Source organism: Typopeltis vanoorti, chromosome 2, assembly GCF_054136105.1.
Source record: "Typopeltis vanoorti isolate ZY-2024b chromosome 2, IOZ_Tvanoo_1.0, whole genome shotgun sequence".
NCBI classification, from domain to species: domain Eukaryota; kingdom Metazoa; phylum Arthropoda; class Arachnida; order Uropygi; family Thelyphonidae; genus Typopeltis; species Typopeltis vanoorti.
In genome coordinates this window covers 73,214,450-73,235,128 of record NC_143550.1, presented here as the reverse complement: position 1 = coordinate 73,235,128, position 20,679 = coordinate 73,214,450, and the positions used below count along the sequence as shown (strand labels likewise).

The 20,679-nt window shown below is 34.0% G+C and overlaps 1 protein-coding gene across 1 annotated transcript; it reads right to left on the bottom strand.

Moving 5' to 3' along the window:
• Positions 1-1,374: 1,374 nt before the first annotated feature.
• Positions 1,375-19,673, bottom strand: LOC150109176 (major facilitator superfamily domain-containing protein 6-like). The gene is made up of 5 exons (XM_090401807.1): positions 19,608-19,673; positions 17,380-17,488; positions 8,966-10,435; positions 7,072-7,236; positions 1,375-1,442 (listed from the first exon to the last, which is right to left on the bottom strand). Exons 1-5 carry the CDS (start codon positions 19,620-19,622, stop codon positions 1,375-1,377), a joined length of 1,827 nt encoding a protein of 608 aa, XP_090257933.1. The 5' UTR covers positions 19,623-19,673.
• Between the last annotated feature and the right edge of the window lie 1,006 nt (positions 19,674-20,679).

Below are 20,679 nucleotides of genomic sequence, written 5' to 3'. Positions count from 1 at the left end.
ATAGCTGTGTTATCATTTGGAAAAAGATCTTCCATAGCTCACTCGGTATAGACGAAGCCCTTTGGTTGGAAAGACCTGGGTTCGATTCGCGTTCATGACGTGAGGAACCTTTATCGGTCTCTTTCGAGGAAAGGTGAGTTAGCCGGTCTCATACGGAGGTAAGGTTTATTCCCACCGGAAACTCGGGTTTTTCGTCCCTTAGTACAGGCAAATAAGCCCGTGAACACACACAGATCTACAGTCATAAAAATACATATTTAATCTCTCATTAGGGGGTATTTCCTAATGAAAGATTACATTCCCTTTGGACAATTTGATTAAAAATATTCCTCCTAACCTAAATTACAATTATCTCCCTTGTAATATTTTTATATTTCGTACTTAATTATTTTTCCATGCGGTTTCTGTCGCCATGGCCAATAGCGATATGGGCACTGTGCAATATCTGAAATATTTCTTCAGTGTGAATGTAATATTTAATCAAATTGTCATATACATATTACAATACCTGCATATGATGTTTACATGTTATGGGACAAGTCACTTTGGTTTTTGACTCTCACTTTTTCTGTCATTGCCAAACACGTTGATTTTGTAAAAAAAATTCAGTGACCTGGGCAAAGTTTCCTTCACGTCTCCAGAAAAAAATAAAAAATAAATTAAAAATAAACAAAAAAACGGAAGAATCTCTCCTCTCACAACCTCTACCGCTTCTAATGCTGCCAAAAAAAGGTATCATTATTATCACTTCGCCCGACCAGATGGTAGCGGTATTCATACTTACCCGTCAATGTGAAAAATTATGATAAACAAGGTGAAATTTATTACACTGCCCGATTTTGTCATTATTCATAATGGCCGGACATTATTTATAATGTCCGTATTAATCATTAGTCCATAACACACACACACACACACACACACACACACACACACACACACACACACACACACACACACACACACACACACACACACACACACACACACACACACACACACACACACACACACACACACACACACACACACACACACACACACACACACACACACACAATCAGAATATAATATAATGAGAGGATCGTCTTCAAATGGAATTTATGTTTTCAAAAGTAAAACACTTCATTTTCTCTTTTTTTCTAATTATTTTATTCCGTGTATATTCATATATACAATGTGTATGTGTGTGTGTGTGTGAACAATGTGTATTTCTGGACTTTTTTGCGAATACAGTATGCATTGGAAAAATAATTTGCTTTGCTTCATTTTTGTTGCTGCCGTAGTTGTTCATCATCATGCGTATCAAGGATTTAGGCCTAGTATGGCCTGTTCCGGCCTTAGAAGTCATCGTTGCCGTAGTTGTTATTTACTTCAAACAGGAACCTCTTTGCTTGCATTATTTTTACTTCCAATGTCTTGTTGCTGTTGGCTGTTTTCATCTAGAGGATAAAACAATCGATTTAAGTTACACTTATACTGATTTTGAGTTTCAGATAATTAAAATATAATGATCAAAAGTTTCAACTTTTTTTTTTTTTAATTTCGACAACTAAAATTTTTAAAAGAGCGATTTTTGTTTACTTTTAAAGTAATTTAAACTTTTGCTTAGTTGTTGCGTTTATTTTCTATTGCGTTTCTATTGCTACTTGTCAATAGAAAATTTCTATGAGTAGGAAAAGAAACGTAAGTTTCTTTTCCTACTTGTCAACGTGGGATATAGTAGCTTCAGTATGAGTCATCTGAAAATTCGAACCCTTGGCAAATTTTACACTAACATTTTACATTTCAAGGGTGTTGCGATTTTCATATTGTAATATTTCTAATTTGAGACATTTATAATACATACGGAAAACAAACAAGAGAACTGGAACAGTTTGTTTTCATATTTGATAGGTATTTGTATTATAAATTGTGTACGGATAATACGACAGTTTTTGTTGATTTATATATCGCAAACTATGTGAGTATCTTGCAAAACTTATGCAGCACAGAAGTATTTCACAAGCTTTTTTTGCTTTTTATGAACTTCAGATCTATGAATAACTGATATTAATGTCCATTTCAAATTCAAACCAAGCAAAGCGACTATCAGAAAGCGAGAGAGAGAGAGAGAGAGAGAGAGAGAGAAACAATGTTTCAAACTATAAACTAGTCTTCTCTCATTTACTGCGTATGGCTCTATAACACACACCAATTAAACTATCCGCTCAACGGTTTCACAATACATTTTAGGAATGCTATAATAAGGATGAAGAGGAGCGAATAGCAAGTATAACAGGAATGAAGAACTAGTTTCACACATTTGTGAAAAAATTTTTTTATAACAATTACCATTACAGCTAATTCTATGTATTTCAGAGTTGAAAATTTACAAATGGAATATGTGTTTTTTTCGGCTGGTGGTCAGTGTTCGTTACAATTACGCTATAACAATAAGGTTATAAGAATTGGTCAATTATTAAAAACAAAACAAACATAATTATTAATTAAAATGTATTTTGTATTTGATATAAACGGCCCAAAGTGCATATTTTTGCACATATGTGCAAAGTGCATTTATTATATTTTTATTATTTATTATTTTATTATACATAATTAGTATAAAAATTAAACGAATGAGCAAATTTAAAAGTGCTTAATAAAATCTTTCCAAAAACATAAAATTAAATTTTTGTATATTACTGACTAATTCATAACATATTTTAACCGTTGTGAAAACAGTACATCTCTGTAAATAAAATATCCTCATCCGATGCTATTTTTTTTTAATAAAAAAAATTGCAGATTTAGATTCACCGCTTTGTAATCCACATAAATCATCTTATATTAATTTCATTTTTTTTAAAAAAATTAGTTTGCTGATTAGTATAATTTGTTAATGAGTTCTGCATTAAGGACTTAGCAATTGAATTATTATTAAATTGCTTTAATTATTAATATTAGTTATTATATTCAATAATTATTAATACACTTGCAAAAAGTAATATAAACTACAATAACAACATTTAAAGTCGCCTAATTCAATTCTAAGAGAACCTACCTACTTTTCTCCTCTCCCATCCTTCTGAGTCAGGTGTGCTAACCTGACTCAGAAGGATCTCATTCATTTGATTAATTCTCGAAAAGTCTTTCTAATGACTAATGACTAGTCATTATGATTAATTATTAGTCATTAGTCAATCTCTTCTATATGACGTTTCTTTTCCTACTTGTCAACGTGGGATGTAGTAGGTTCAGTATGAGTCATCTGAAAATTCGAACCCTTGACAAATTTTCTCAATACCTGTCTGTCGTTTGTAATAGCAAATATATATATATATATATATATATATATATATATAATTTTCCCAATACCTGTCTATATATATATATACAGGGTGTTCGGGATAAATTTGACAGTTTCGTAAGGAAAAAGAAAATCTTCTTTGTATCTATTAAATTTAATGAATTGACAAAAAAACATTACAGGCAGAGTTAATTACAATACTATCAACAAGATTTACTCAAAATAACCACCATTAGCATCGATCACAGCTTCAATTCTGCTTCGGAACCTCGAACAAGCTGATGCTACAGTCTCCCTGGGAAGGGCCGCAAAAACTGTTTTAATTTTATCCATTAACTGGGCTTTTGTATTACTGGAAGTGCGATTGGTGTCTTTTTCAACTGCGCCCCATACAAAATAATCCATGGGGTTAAGGTCTGGGGAGTTTGGAGGCCAAACATTTGGACTGGTGAAGTCGTAGAAATTTTCAGACAACCATTTTTGACTTTTCCAGGAGGTGTGGCAAGGGGCCGAATCCTGCTGCCATACATACGGCCTACCATTGGCTACCCTTGTTATCCAGGGCTTGACTACAGTTAGCAACTCCACGAACAAAGCCCGAATTCCAATGCCAGGGTTCTTCAACACCTGTTCCTGCAGATTTGCGAGGAATTCTGCTGTACGAACGCAATCAGATCGTCTGCTAGGGATCTTTCTTCTTGCTACATCCTCGTAGTCACCATTGCAAGTCTCTAGTTCATGCCTGATTGTTTTTACTGTATTCAGGGAGCATTGGGCAGCAGTCGTAATATCCTTATTTTGATGGCGGGCACGAATCATCATGATACAAGTTATTCTCTTCCATGATTCAGGTGGGTTCCAGCTATCCATCCTTTCTGACATCTTGTATATGAATGAAGAAGGGTCCAAACTTTTAAATGAAGAGAAGTGTGTGTTAATACATGTAACTTACGGAAAAATATAATTAATTATAAATATGTCAAATTTATCCCGAACACCCTGTATATATATATATATATATATATTTGTTATTACAAACGACAGACAGGTATTGGGAAAATTTGTGTACAAGATTTTTCACGAAGTTTCAGCACACCCTTATTGAAACCTTCGTTGTTGGGAAATAACATTGAGTGTGCAGCCTACATTAGTTGAAGTATTGAGTTTTGTCTCTTTGGAACATTATAGGTCTGTTGAGGACCTATAATCTTCAAAATACTTCGCACATCTTCAACAAAAAACATATAATAGGACCGTTGAGCAGATATCTGAAAATATTCCTCATAGAAATCTTCCTCAGTCCTCAAGTGACACTTAGCTTTCAGTTCTGTAAGTGAAGCACCTGTCCATTTGTTTTATATTGTCTATCCAGTTTATTTTAAAGCTGCCTCTTTTTCGAATTTCCTGGAATAAGACCTTCAAAAACTTGCATTGGGAGGCATTAGATCGGCTGATATGACCAAGACACACGAATTATTTCCTTTTGACTGGCGAAAGAACCGATTCTTTATCTTCTTTCAAAATTTATGGTATGATCAATGTATGCTATGCTGTGTAACACACTAAATTTTATTATGAAATTCATTGCTGTCAAGTCGTAGCCACTTCAAGATGAGATTATGCACCTAATATGTGTGCGTGCGTGCGCTTTCTTGCTTACGATAAATAATTTGCCGTTCTTCCTCGTTACACTGTTCACATGGAGGTGTCATTTAATAATAATAAGGTAGCCAGTATTAATAAAAGAAAGACCGAAGCTACGAATGTGTACTCAATGACACAGCTTGCCAAACTGATAGATAGAATCATCATCATAATGTCGACACGGGGTGCATATTTATTCACCATGACAAAACGCAACAGAGTAGTTCAGATGTCAATAGGATTGTCCTCAAGTGCTTACACTTTTGCAGGAAGCTGTGATTTTTGGTTTGAATGATAAAAAATTATCATTCAGTAGAATATCGGTTTCTATACAATGTGCAAGTTGAATGATTGAGTTTGTGTCAAAAGAATACATGGCGAACATTCTATCTTTAATGTATCATTCCAATGAAATTCAAAAGGGATATCATAATACGGGTTGATCTTTGTATCTCAGTGCAGTAACTGCTCTTGTCCAGTGTTCAATCAGTAATGCGCCATTTCAAAGCCAAGCTTGAAAACGGACAAGAGAAATGTAAATCCAGAATTGGGTTCATCTTCAGTATAATCGTGATATGATTTTAACAGAGCACCTGGTGAGCTGGAACTCCGATTCAGGGCGAGATCAATGTGCTCAATTCGATTATGGCTATATCATGAAAAATCAACCGTGCAAGATTCCTGCCATCATAGACATTTGTGAAGCAAAAAGCTAAGACAATTTTCTAGTATTCTAAATTTTCTGAATCTTTGGTGTCAAAGATTGAGATAAAACATAAAAAGAGCGCTCTTAGTCTGTGGGATGAAAGTTAATCGTATGTATTCATTATTACACACGCACAACTTCTTGTGAACATACAAAATCCTATCTATAGTTTATGTCGTTCCGCTTTAAATACGCTACTTTCACTCATTTAAAGCAGCAGGAACTTCCTGGATCCGATGAACTCTATTCACAATTCCCAATCGATAATATAAACCCTTATTTATATAAGGTGCTCCTCAAAAGTTTTCACTGGGTATATGATTTACCACAGGGATTATTGCATTGCTTCAATATGGTTACTCTATAGATTAACGCTGACGAATTCCTACTATTTATGTATGACGCTAACGTATTCAGTGATCACGAGTTCATTATGTTCAACCGGTTTCGAAATAGATGATTGCGAAAGACCCAATATTTACATCAAACTATATTTTACTTCTCAGAAAAAAATGCTTTCAGACGTTCGAAATATTGCAAATAGCAAAATGCTTCATCACTGCTTTCAAAGAAAAGTCAAGCAAGTTCTGTTATCGTTTGCTTTGATTGTGAAGGAGATGCACATCTTGAATTTTTTCCTGCAGAAAACTATCGACGAACAAAAAATTAGGTATCGTTATTCGTTTAAAGGAAAATATTTGCTTTGGACTACCGGAAGTGTGGCATGCATAAGTTATTGCTTCATTGTGGTTAGAACTGACACACTGCGTTGTCTGCAATTGTATTTGGCCAAGAACAGTGAGGCTCTATTTGAACACACACGTACTCCAGAGACCTGACTTCTTTTACTGATACCATTCGAATACCCGATCAAAGGTCGGGTATTCGAAGACGGTATTTCCAGCATGAAGACGGAATCATAGGCAGCGTTCAATGCTATCTCAAAAGAAGACTATCAGTGTTTGTTTTCTTTCTTTCTTTTTTTTTTAATTTACACATGAGAGATTGCAAGACTATTTAACATTCATGCTGTTGCCGATCCAAAGATTACATGATCTCATGGCCCAGCTTTGAAGAGCAAACATGGAACATTTTCATGTCACTTTGGGTTTCTTTTTTGAAACCTTTTCGATAACATTATGCTACATTTAAAAATTAATTTTGACTTTTATGCTTTGAATCGGCTTTATATTCGAACTGTTCTCTTTTCTACGTGTTTAGTTCAGAAATCAGAAAATGCAAAAGAACCTATCCCCGCTGAGTCTTCTTTGATTTATCATGGTTTTGAAAGGTGGTCATCAACTTCAGAATATTTAAAATATTTAATATTTAAATATCGTAAATATTAAAATAAATTTAAAGTTTATTTTAATATTTGCTTGCAATACTAATTTATGAATCGATGTTAAAAGCCACTGCCTAAATTACATACCTGAATTATTTTTCTTCTTCTCAGCACATCGAGGGAGTAGAACGTAGTGGATGAAAGCATATATTATACCCGAAGCTGCCGAGGCTATTCCAAGACATCGGAATGTGATCCTTGCCCCAAAATGGTTCATGAGATTCCCACCAATAATGCTTCCAGATGCCCTTCCTAGGAGAGTATTACCAAATACTTTGTTAAAAACTGAAGAGCATCAAATTGAAATGATAGCAAACATCTCGAAAATAAATTATATGTTTCGATTACTTTTAATTTCCATTTTCAGATTACAAATAAAAAACAGAATGTTAATGCTGTTTTTTCTTCTCCAAATAATACTAATTCATTACTATTATTATTACTAGCTTTTTATAAGATGAAGAATATTTTGTGTACATATATGAGCAAAGGCAAATGGCTGCCAGTTTAATGTGGGCGAGTGCAAGGTGATGCACTTTAGGAAGAAGTGATCACAAGCTGTGTACTCTATTGATGAAAGAAGTGAATTACAGGAAGCAAAAGAGATCACTTGGGGATAATTTTAAACAGGGAGTTGAAGTTTAGAGGACATGTTGTAAATGTAGTTTACAATATGTTATCGTTAGGTAAGGTTAGGTTAGGATGTGGTTGTTGAAGAGAACGGTAACAGTGAAGATTATTCTTCTCCTCTATATAAGGCTTTAATAAGGGCTGTATCTGGCCTACTGCGTGTGGATCCGATCACCTGAATCCGTGAGGATGAACAAATGATGGAGAAGATCCAAAGGCGAATGACAAAGATTTTGGCAGGTCTATGGAATGATGTTCCCTATGAGAATAAATTGAAGGTGTGTGTGGGCTTCAAAAACTAGCTGATAGGTAAAAAGAGGAAACATGATAGAAGCTTTATAGGATTGATGCAGTACATGGTAGAATGGTCGAGCGAACGAGAAATTATGCAAGAGCTTGGTTAACAAGGGTTAGGACACCGCCTGTAGAGTGGTGAATGGGTGGAATAGGTTGCCAGAGGTGATTGTAAGTGCTGAATGAGTTTAAGTAGAGGTATGATAGGTATTGGCAGATGGCTAATGTGCGAATAATGAGCCTCCCGCGTAAGTGTTCTGACTTCATGGAGATATCTCTATAACTGCCTTCAACCCCCCCCCCCCCCACACACACACACGGAGTTAGCGGCTGGACCTTGATTATATACTGGTGCATATACTTTATTTTCAGAGGGAGATTAAAATGCGGATTGTTTAGGAATTTAATTGCGTTTTACAATAGAATCAAGGAATGAGTCTGAGTATGTGCTCTAGTTTCTTAGGGAATCGCCTATACCTCCTTGAGGTTGTTGCTATCTTTTGTGACATATAACATGGACTGGGTCACCATGGGAGCAGTAGACCCAAAACCTCCCACAATGGGAGAGGCCTTCACCCGGTAGTGGGTAGAAAAAATAGGCTAACATTTATTTTTTTAAATTTTTTATCATTGGTATCCTAAATCTCTTCAAAGATATCATGTTAAATCTCTTTGCAAAAAATCTTTCCAAGAGACAGATTATGTTTCTTTACATATACATGATGCGAAATAGATTAATTAGCTACCCCATCTTTTCCTGTAAATTCTGATCTCATCGCCTTTTATTTGAACTATTTTTGGAAAGAGATTTAATATGATTAAATTTGGAGGAGGCTGAGGAGATCTTATTCACATTTGAATGTATATGGACCCGTTATGTAACAACCTACACCCGAACTATATATACATCGTAAAGCGAAATGCTTCTAATTTCTTATTTAAAATAATTAATACACATTTATAACTGAATTTTACAATATCCATTTGTCTTAATTTCAACTTTCGAATGTTTATTAATTACTATTACTAATGGTCTGACTATAATAGAATTACTTACCAATGCCAAAGTGAACTCCTCCAACGCATCCCTGTACCGTAGCCAGCAATCCTTCCGGAGCTAGACTTGCACTATACGTAACAACATTTACCCACAGAAGACTAACGCAAACTGGAGTCATTATCTCGTAAATGAGTGTCCACCATGGGTTCTCAAGGTAAGAATAACCAAAGCATCGTATGAGATAAAATATAAATACAATGGTGAAGATATTTGCTGAACCAATTTGTTTTATTAGTTTATCGGACCATAGAAGAATTGGCACTGCTATTAGACTAGAAATACCGTTCACTATGCCAAGTAAAATATTGGGGCTATTTAAATCTAAGAGAAACCAACTGAGGTAGTTTTCTATGAATCCCCATAATGTTCCTGTGCAAAACAACACAAAAATCAAAACTAATGCTTCGGGTTTCCGAAATAGTTTGAGCGACTTTGTAAAAACACCTTTGGATGGCGCAACTACATCTATCTTCAACAGCATTAGCATGATGGCAGTTACGATGACACAAATATTGTGTAGGAAAAACGTAGGAAAAAAGTGACCATAAATATCTGTTTCTGCTGCTAAGTCCACAAAATAACCTGCCAGTGGAGGGAATATGACGTATGCAAATGATCCCCATATTCGTTCTCGGCCAAAATCACTATTGTGAGTTTTCACCATAACCATAACAGTGACGTCTATGAACCTGTACGCAATGTTTGAAAATGTCATGTACGAGATGACTAGAAGGAATGTTAAAACGACAATGAATGTTTTGTTTTGCCAAAATGGGATGTACTCTGAAATTCTATAATTAACGTTATTTTCTGGTATAAGAAAATCTTGTTTCATGTGGCACGATAAAGTACAATTAGTTTGCCAAAGGTAAGGCAACATGCACTTAGTTCCCGTAAATTGTATGTTATTCCAGTCAACTAATTTCACAGAATATTCACACATCGCTTCAGAATCCTCCAGAGTTTCGGTTTGTAAAGTAAAGTTATGTTCAGAGACAACACTGTTGTTTACATTTACGTTGTTACACAAATATTCATCTTCACTGCCAACACACAGTTTTGTATCATTTTGTTTCTCCTCGTCCTCGTCAAGTGTAGGACACTGAATGTTACATGCAACTGTTTGTAAGAGAAATGTTTGATTTAAATTCCTTGCGCAGTTCTGTTTTGACGTTGTCATGTAGATTCCGGTAGATGGCGCACACAATAACGTTGCACATCCATTTTCATTGTTCGAATCAGGAACTTTTGGGATAAATACGATAGCTGTTGCAGTGGCGATATTGATGAATAATAATAGGAATAATACAGGTTTGAATTTTCCTATTCTGTCAGCAATCATTCCAACTAGAGGTGGTCCTAGAATTTGTGTAATTGGAAGCAGCGTGAAGACAAATGATGTTTCAGCAACTGTTAGTCCTCGTTCCTTCAGGTGCACAACCAGGAAAGGTGACAATGATGCTTGTGCTGGGGAAATGAAAATCTTAGTATTAGAATAAAAGAAACACCATTGAATCAAACAAAAAATAATTATACAAAACATATATGGCTATTTGAATTAATTTTACTTCCGTTATGAAAAGAAGTTTTCCTTGAAGTTACTTGTGATGTAATAGCATCAGAAAGAGAAGTTCATTATAGTGTAAGAATGCTATGACTAAAACGCAACTAGCAATACGGTGCATCGAATGTTTTGATACTGGATTTATGCATTAGCCAGTTAAGTGATTTTTTAAAATATGATTTACGATACATGTTTGGCAAAGAAATATACTGATCTTAGATGCAAAATATATTTTGGAGACTCTATTTTGATGGTTGTTTTATTAAAATTATAATAACTAATTGCTGCTTATTTAAAAAAAATAATTGATTTTATTTACTGAAATATAATTTCATTTTATTTACAACTCAGCTATAATTTAACAAAACAATAATTTATTACTGTTGCTTTTAAAACACATGAAAAAAAACTTTGTAAGGGGATATTTTTATTTAAATTACTAAACAACCTCCTGGTAACCTTCATGAAGCCAGATAGGTCGAAAGAATCATTATAAATCGATTCTAGTTGGCACCTAGGGTTTATTTTTATTTTATTTTATTTTATATTTTTTAAAGACTGGTTCCGAGTTAATCATTTTTGGAGCAAACAAGTATATATATAATTTACTCCAAGAAATTTGAATTTTTAACTGCGCAACTCAGAAAAGAGATAGCACAACTCACACTCTTTCAAACATTAATATTATTAATATTAATACCATTTAGGATTAGGGATATGAGATGGCGACAATTATCTGTCCTATTTTCTTCACATATAACTCTTGAAACCGTCAGTAGGAATGAACTGAATTACCCATGAAAGCTAGAGATAGCTGCTTCTTACTTTCCATAGGTTGGTGCTAAAAGAGCTCCACGTAATCTTCCAAGGGAATAAATATGTGCGGAGTAGACAGAACTCTTATTAATCATGGCTTTTAACCTAACCACAACAGAGTTAGGGTCCCCTCCCCCTCAATCCCGATGGGATACTCATTGAGAGTACGGAGAAGTAAGGAACAGAAAGGTTTTAGAAGAATTTTTAGTGGAAAAGTTAAGCTTTATTGCATATATCTTTATTTAATAGCATACGATTTATTTACAATTTTACGTAAAACTCAGTGAATAATTGATATTTAGAACTTTTTTTGACGGCTTGAAATTCAGTAGTCAGCCATCTATTGCACTTCCCATTTTGGCCGAACTTATTTAGACTGCGCGTACTTCAAGAACTTATAAATGGCCGAATCTTTTCACTCACCACCTTTCTCTTAGCGTAAGTACTTCAACTGTGGAATCACTGATTGTGCAATTGTTTAATATGTGATAAGGAATATGGCAATCAGTATTTCAATCTTACAACGAGTTTTTATTTCAGTATTTTACTTACCAGAGTACGATCAATGATCATTAAACTCCACTTTGAAACCAAAATGAAACGTATGTTTAAGATAAATTATTAAGAGCTTATGTACGAGCAATGGTGAATGTTGAGTGTGTCATGGCGTCAGTACACGCTTTTCAATCATGTCATTTCACATTGTTTATGTCACGTGGATAATTTTGACAGAATTTAAATGCTATTCTGTTGCAATATGCTATTTTGATAATCTCCAGTAGAACGCACTAAACTATCATTGCGGTGTTATACAAAGAGATAGTTTGACACTGAAATTATTACATTTTTTACATAATTTCATGATGGTGTCCATCCATGCCATCTACATCGATATCCAAGAGGTGAATTTAGGTGAAAATTATGCATGAATTTCAATGTATACTTCAAGAAATAAAAGTTTATAGTTCATGCTAATATACAAAATAGTATATAGAGAAGTTTTTACAGAAGACTGGTGTCAAAGCAATATTGTACTCTAAACATGAAATCTTCCAAGGGCACTGAATAAACGGTAACCAAGTATACAACATCCAAGACTCGAAACAAGTTTCATGATATGGGTTTCCATGGATGAATAACTAATATATCTACAAGCATTTACGAGGCGAGTGGGAACGGTTACATAGTGTGATGTTTCGAATACTAATCGGCATCTGAAATGGCCGATCAATTCAAATGACAAAATGTGACAATTTTGAGTGTATCGATTGGACGAGTCTAAATTTGCTGTGAACTAAGAAATTGCAACGTGTATCGGTTTTGTTTTTCCGAAATAAATGTCATGAGATATATTTTTTATTTATTTATTTTTCTAACCTCTTTGACGCGAAGCTCAATTTGCCAGTTATAGATGAAGGTTGTCTATGGTATAATATACCGCAAGTAAAATACTGTTAAGAAGGAGAGTTAAGCAATATTCGTATAATAAGTCTTTTTCTTATAAAAGTTTAATTGCTATTTAATTTACAGAGCTAGTAAAGAATATTTTTTGACAGCAATATATTTAACAATAGATGAACAATACTGTCTACCTAAAACATAATCCTACCGCTTTCTTAATATAACAGAAATTTGTACTGTCATTGGACTCTGACGACATATCTTATTGAAGAACGGGTGAATAATCAGCGCAAAAAATTGATTACAATATTTCATGTAAACCCACAAATGAAAGTTCTCAGGATGGAGATTCAAAGACCTGTTAAGACAACCTGTTTAGAAAGGCTGCTGATAATACAGTTTCTCGAAATACGTTTAACAGGAATTGTTTCATGAGAACTGCACAGTAGAAAGGTGCATCGCCATCTGTGATAATAACATTAGATTTTCTCAATCGCGATACATGATGAGAAGGCATCATCCAAAATTCCTTAGGAAATACTCCGAACAAAAAACCCTGAAAATGAAGTTAAAACGAACTTCCACATCCATCAGAATCCATGACGGAAATTTCCTATGTGACGGGAGAAAAAAATTAATCTACGCGGAAGTTGCTTAACTCTTTCCATACGAAAGCACGCACGTGTTTTGTAACGTATCTCAACACTACCGTAGATGCTCAGGTTTCGTTGGATGCGTTCTGAGAAGTGCGCAGCTTCTGCAAAGTGCGCCGTTATATTACCTATGCAGGTAGCGTTAAACTTACGATTTTGGGTTTGTTCAAAAAAAAAACATTTCTAATTTCCGAATATTTTATTGGGTTATTAAATTGTACTTTGAAGAGTATAAATTAATTCAGTAAGAATAAATTCAGTGTTTGAAGTTTATTTTTATTTATTTATTTATTTATTTATTTTATGCAAACGTATTCATCATATAGCCAAAGAAATAATAAGTATCATGTGTAATTCATGTGTCATATAATAAAAAAAGTAAACTGCCTTACATTTTTTTGTAGATATTCGCTTTCAAAATAGGCAAGGGCATTATAACTACCAGTGGTCATTAACTTCATCATAGTTTACGCTTATGCGCAGGAACACATACACTATTCCTTATCGCTGATACCGGAATTGATTCTAAAATTTTACTAACAGTATCCTTAATCTAATGAGTGACGAAGACAAATTAATTTTCGAAAAGTAGAATTTTCAATGCATTGCTTTATTTTTGACCATATCGTTTTATTATACGTAATTTACAAATATACGTGCCTAATTGACAAATTATATAATTATTTTAAAACAATTATCATATTATATATAAAAGCATTGAGATAAAATCTTAAATGTAAATATAGTTAAAAATATTTGAAAACAGATATCAAATATTTGATTATATATTGAAAGCCTAGCTATCGGTTTTTAACGATATCGATAGTGATTTACCGATAGTGCCATGAGATTTCAGCTTGTACTTAAGCCTTAGTCTTCATAGACTGCACCTCTAAACAACGTATATGCAAAAAAAAAAAAAAAAAAAGAGGCCCTGAAAGTGCATTAGCTTTTCGGTTCCTTTCACTGCGCATACAACACTAGAATATTGATTAGTACATCATTAATTTAAACTACCTTGTTCTGAGTATGACTTTGCAGTTTTAATGAATTTAATTTCGCCTCACGCTTTAGAATAATGTCTCATTTATAAACAACAGGTGCTCATAAGACTCATTTGATTTTTAATAGAAGTTCTTTCATTGTGACTGACAATTCCTCCATCGTCCGGTATAATAAAGCACACGATCTTAGCTTTTTAACGAAGAGTTGCACTAAGCCTATTCTTTATTTGTTATTATTTTTTATTTGTAAATTTTGTAATTCTTCATTTGTAATTTTTATTTTTCGTAGCGATCTTTAAATTTGTTTCTTCCTCTAATTCTGTCGGTTAGCCTAGTGGCTTTGCGCTTCGCAACCATATGCCTGCGGAAGGAGTGTCCTAGGTTCGATTCCCGTACGACGTGAGGAACTTAAGGATTTTCCTCAGCCATAGCCAAGTTAGCCGGTCTTGGGCGTGGACAGCAGGGTTTTTCCGCCAGTTTATCTGGGCTTTTTCATCCCGCAAGCAAGCAAACCGGTCTTGTGAACACACGGATTACAGCCAGGAATACTGACCCAGCCATAAGCCTGATTCGTCAGCCGATTCCGGAGCCCGGATAAAATTTTGGGGGACTCAGATGGTGCTGTACATTCCCGTAAAAATGGGGGGGGGGGGGGGTACTGGCCCTTCCGAAAAAAATATAATTTCTCTAATTATATTGGATCTGAATCCTATCAAGGATTCAGAACACGTTTTCTAAGTTTTTTGTAGACAGACAGAGAGAGAGAGAGAGAGAGAGATTCTGAGTTGGTTGTAGATGAAGAAACGGTCTTATCGCAAGAAACGCAAGTAATTTAGCCCTAATAAACGCAACAGCATGAAAATTGCACAGGTGAGAACAATATGTTATATTTTGTTTCGTTTGGAATTGTTATGAAATTGATTTGAATTTAAAATAATTAAAAAAAATTCTCTTTATACTGGACCTCTAGAAATTACATTATGATATTCATTACAATAAAATATCTCAACTTTCCGATTTTAAAATATATAGTAAAAATATAAAGTCTCAAAGAATATGAAGAAAGAAGAGAAGTAATGTCCACTGAAAATTATCATGGAGAAAGATGGAAAAATTCTAACTAAGCAGGAAGATGTTGTGAATAGATGGAAACAATAAGTTTTGGAATGGCTACAGCATTTCAAATCAGCAAAAAATAACACGGAAGAGCAACACAGTACAGAGGACCATGGAAAAGAAAATACGATGAAGGAAGACACATGAGAATTACCCAAAGCGAGACAAAAGCTCTGATCATTGCTCTGAAGGAAAGAACATGTACAATTAAGCTTCAGGATGAAACTATAGAACATATGACAAAATTCGAATATTTAGAATCAGTTTTCACTCAGAAAGCAACAATCTCAACGATCCCGAGGAAAGTTGTACAACATACTAAACAGGAGTGTTTTAAGAAAAAAAAATCAAAGGGGAAAAATATCAGTTTAGCGCTCAGATTGTATTTCAATAATAAGCCATTGTGAGTCACGGCCATTATAAGATTTCCTAAGTAGATGACAAAACGAGAAGAGAAGAGATAAGAACTGAAACAATAAGAACAAGTTTAGAAGGCATACAAGAGCACAGGAAAAAAGATCCCGAGGAAGATGTAAGCAGGCATGGGAGAAGACATTCCAAAACATATTAAGAGAGAGAGGAACAGGTTGGAAAGAGGGACTAGATGATGGAAAGAATAGAACTCGAGATTACAAAAAGTGGCGCACTTCTTCTACACCATCAGGTAGAAGAAGATCGATGTAAGTGAGTTAGTAAAAAATATCCACTTTCACTTCTTAAGTTAGAGAGAGCTGCTGCCTATTTTATGTTTTAGAGTTAACGAGAAAAATAAAAAGATGGAATTCGAATACCTAGAAAAATCATTAATGATAATTCGAATTACTTTTATTTCCGTGTGCGGTGTTTTAAACCTCCCTCACCCCTACATTTAATCTGAAATATTTGTTTTCTCATCCACCACTCATCTCATCTCATTGCGCAAATTTTCCTTATTTTTATTTCAAAGCCTGCACATTCAAAATGAATGAAAACATTACTTTTTACACTCTTTATTCTAATTTTTTTTTATCCCTACCTTCTCCACTATCTCCTCTGTGTGGTAATAGAGAAAAAGGAAGACTTCTCTCATACCACAAGGGATGTTTGAATTTTTGTTTAACTTCCGTTAATTTTGCCTTCTTCTTTCAATCTAACTGTCCCAGCAGCTAAATTATATACACATACTTTTTAACTTTAATAACTTAAGCTTTTTTTTTGTATGTGTGCTGATCCATTTGTCAGATATATACGAAAAGATTTACTATCACTGATGAGCTAACACCAATTGCTCGCTTAGGGTGACATATAATGCTAATCATTCTCTAGTGTGGGCTTCACTATAAGAGCTACAAGAGTTAATCGCGTTTCTCTTAGTAACTGAGGCCATACTTTAGTGTTCTCTACATGTTATTTCATTTCTTTTTCAATATTATAATAGTGAGAATAACATGATCTACACTACATACGATTTTTGTTTCCACCGTTATATAATATAATAAAAAATAAAGAAAAAAATACAGAGATTACTCTTGGGAGAAGGCTTGCAATTGGAAAAGGAGGTCAAGGACTGAAATTTTCGTTTGTCTTAACTCGAAAAGGTAGAGAAGGAGGAAAGAAAGGAGAAGGCTCATACTGACAGACTGCAATTGCGGTAAAGAAAATTACCGTTTTTAATTAACTGCAACTTATATCTTGTTCCAAGCTTCTCTCAACGTTATCTCAATCATCAAACGAATATCACAGTTAGTTTATTCCAAAGTTATTTGAACCAAAAATACGTTTCATAAATGGAAGAAAATTTAATAACTTCTCTTTCCGAAGCAAAAGAACTCTAGGTTCAAAAATTTACGAAAAAGTAACATAATAAATATAGCTTACCAGCAAACCACGAGAATATAACAATTTTTAGTGGCACAAGAGGTTTGTTTATTTTCCATGATAAGCATTTTGATGCATTTTGGCTACCTTCTGTAATTTCTGTCGCTTCCTGGAAAGAAAATAATAATTAGTTTACAAAGATATTTTAAAGAATAGGACATGAGAAAGTGTTTGATCGGTATACAGCCCTTAGAGAAACACAAATTATATAACTATGCCATTACTTCTGGTATAATAAAAAGTTATTATTTTAGAATCAGGACAGGGCAACTAATTTCTTGTTCTCTGACTGTTTTTCGCATTTCGGCGAAGAAAATAGTTTTTGAGTTTTCTAAAGGGAAAAAAAAATCCTGTCATCTCCTATGGTCTCTATGGGACTGGTAATTCATCTTCTGTTGAAAAGGCTTTGTAAGGTTCCTTCATCTTATGAGAGATTCGAACCCAGATATTTCCGATCAACGGAAGAATAATCCATGAGTAAAAAAGAGTACACTAAAATAATAAAAGATTCCGAAAAAACTCATCGTATTTTTAATAGCAAAGAAACTGCAAGTATTAGATATCAAACTATACTGATTATGAATTGGACCTTTTGATGGCTATATATGAAAAAATAAACATCACTCGCGCAGCATATATGCAAAATACTTGGTCACGTGCGTCATCACGTGTTCTACACAACTATTTAAGAATGCTGCTGCTCAGTAATCGTCAAAATCGTCAACAGTCCATAGTGTTTATCAGAATGGGGAAAAACAAAAGATCTTTCGGAGTTCGATGTGGGTTAGTTAATTAACTTTTAATTAGAATTCTAATTGTTATAATTCTAATTAACATTTGAATTTGTTCTTTCCTTTAGCATATGTTAAATCTGAGTTCATGTCTCATGAAATTATACGTCCCAAATGAATCGTTGACGAATCATATCGATCCCCTAGATTCAAATATTACACATTTTAGAGCATATCACTGCTGTGTAACTCAGATTTCAGCATTACAATGTTATGTGTAGACATAAATAAAGAAATATTGAAACTAATCATGAATAGGACATTTACATGTTCCAAAGAAGGATAATCAGATACTCATTTCATACGGATAATCAGATAACAGAAACCTGACTATTGTGTTTGACGATTATAGGCTACAATTTCACAACAAAAAGTGCTAACTTTAAATTTATCAAACCAGATCGGTTAGATGCCGATCTGACTTGATAAATGGATTGCATTGTTGCTCTCCAACCAACATGCCTTGGGTTCGATCCCTAATGTTTGCAGACTTCAAACGTATCTGTGTCGCAATGTAAATAAGAACTGATTTTCATCATCCACCGAGATTATCATCCTGTTTACCGGAGACCGGAAGTTGTACGAAAAACTTTAGTCCCTCCACGATACTAATGTATTATACTATAGCGTGAGGTCCCCAGACTTTTACGGGTGTGGGCTAAATATATGTGTACAGTATATTTGTGTGTATGTGTGTATTTGTTTGCACATCGCACAGTTATTACTAGTAGTTGTCATGTAACTACCAAAACACACAATGTTGATTCTAAAACTCGATGTGTGTTGTGTATCATTGTAAAAATTTCATTGTGATGACAGACAGACATATACATTCGTAATTTCTCACCTTGTATTCACAGCTTGTTCACGAATACATTAACTGTGCATGCTTCTCTCCGCTTCATGAAAGTCTTAACTTACATTCTGTTCGTTAAACTCTTGCGTGAATGTTTTGATTCCTGGTAGGACAATTTGTGCTACTGCAATACTGTTTATTGCGAATCACGGCAGTGATGTAAGTCCTCAAGGTCTTAGAAAAAGGTAGAAGCGTTTCGCCTCTCGGAAAATCTCAATTTAATAGGACTAGCCTCGTGCCTTGGTTGTTTCATCCGTAATACCAACCAAACCAAACCAGAAACTATTCGAACTCTAATTACCCTATCAGTCTTACTGTTCGGATTACCAAGAGCATTCAATTCATTTAATAGGCGACTACTAGATAAATGATTAACTATTGTTCTTCTGATGAATGATGGAAATTAAGAAAAAAATCGTGGCATCACCTGACCCATCTGTTTGTTTATATTCTGGACACGACTCAGCGTGCGGTACAAGTAGAACTAGCCAAACAACTCTGTATACTCGTATTCGTCTTAAGAATACTAAAAATAACATAATCAATCAAATTATAGGATTATTTCTAAGAGTGAACCTTACTTTTGTGTAGGTCATGTCTGTAGTTTAATGATAGCTGGAACTGACTTTGCTTTTGGAGCCACCTTAAAAATAAAAATAAAAAATTAATAAATAGAACTTACTACTTCATGAAATACTTCTCTCTTTTAAGCATTATTAATAAAATAACAAAATAAAAGGATACAATAAATTGAATCTATAACAACGGAAGAGAATAAAAGATAATCAAATTATGCGCTCTCCAACCACCAAACTGTGGGATCGAATGAATGTTTATGATGTTATCATTAGTGAGAGATGAATTTTATTGTCGGGCTTAGACGGAAGCGTTGACTACAGTCTTATGAAGAGAAAAGTTAGGGTTTTTTTTTTTTTTTTAAATTACTTGAATTCGAGTCATCATTTTCAAAAGATGGGTACGTTATAAGAATGATTAGTCATCCTTATATAGTTACACTTACCTTAACCTACTTAATCAGCTTCAGTTCTTCCAAGTTTATACAGAGAAACTGTGTTTCAATATTGGAATCACTGTTTATTACACTTCAAAATGATGATATTAAATACTACAAATTGCCCTATTTATTTGAACATCTTTTTAAGACGTTTAAACTAATATAGGCTTACTGAATTGTTGCGTGACGTTCTAGATGCACATAAATGTTTAAAATTAAATCAAATCGCCAGATATATAATATATCACATTCGAAACAGCAACTTCTAAATTATCAGAATGAGTTTAAATCTTGACTATCATTCTCTCATGTGCTTCTTATTCTTAATGAACACAAATGAAAGAGGAAAACTGACTCTAAATTTCATTTTTGCAATATTTATTTTTGGATATCTGCTTATTGCAATCCCTTATTTTAATAGCCGAAGGAAGCCTTGAGATTGCAATGAAACAATTATTGTATATTTATCTATAGAAAGGAATAAATCTTCTAACATTGTCTTATTCCCAGAAGTTAGATATTAAAGTAAGGGATGACACTCGCTTGCAATCAACAGGTAGCCGATCTATACATCCTTCATCAAAAGTGTGTGAGTGTGTGTGAGGTGGGGTGGGGATGGTAGTTTATCACACTTCTGC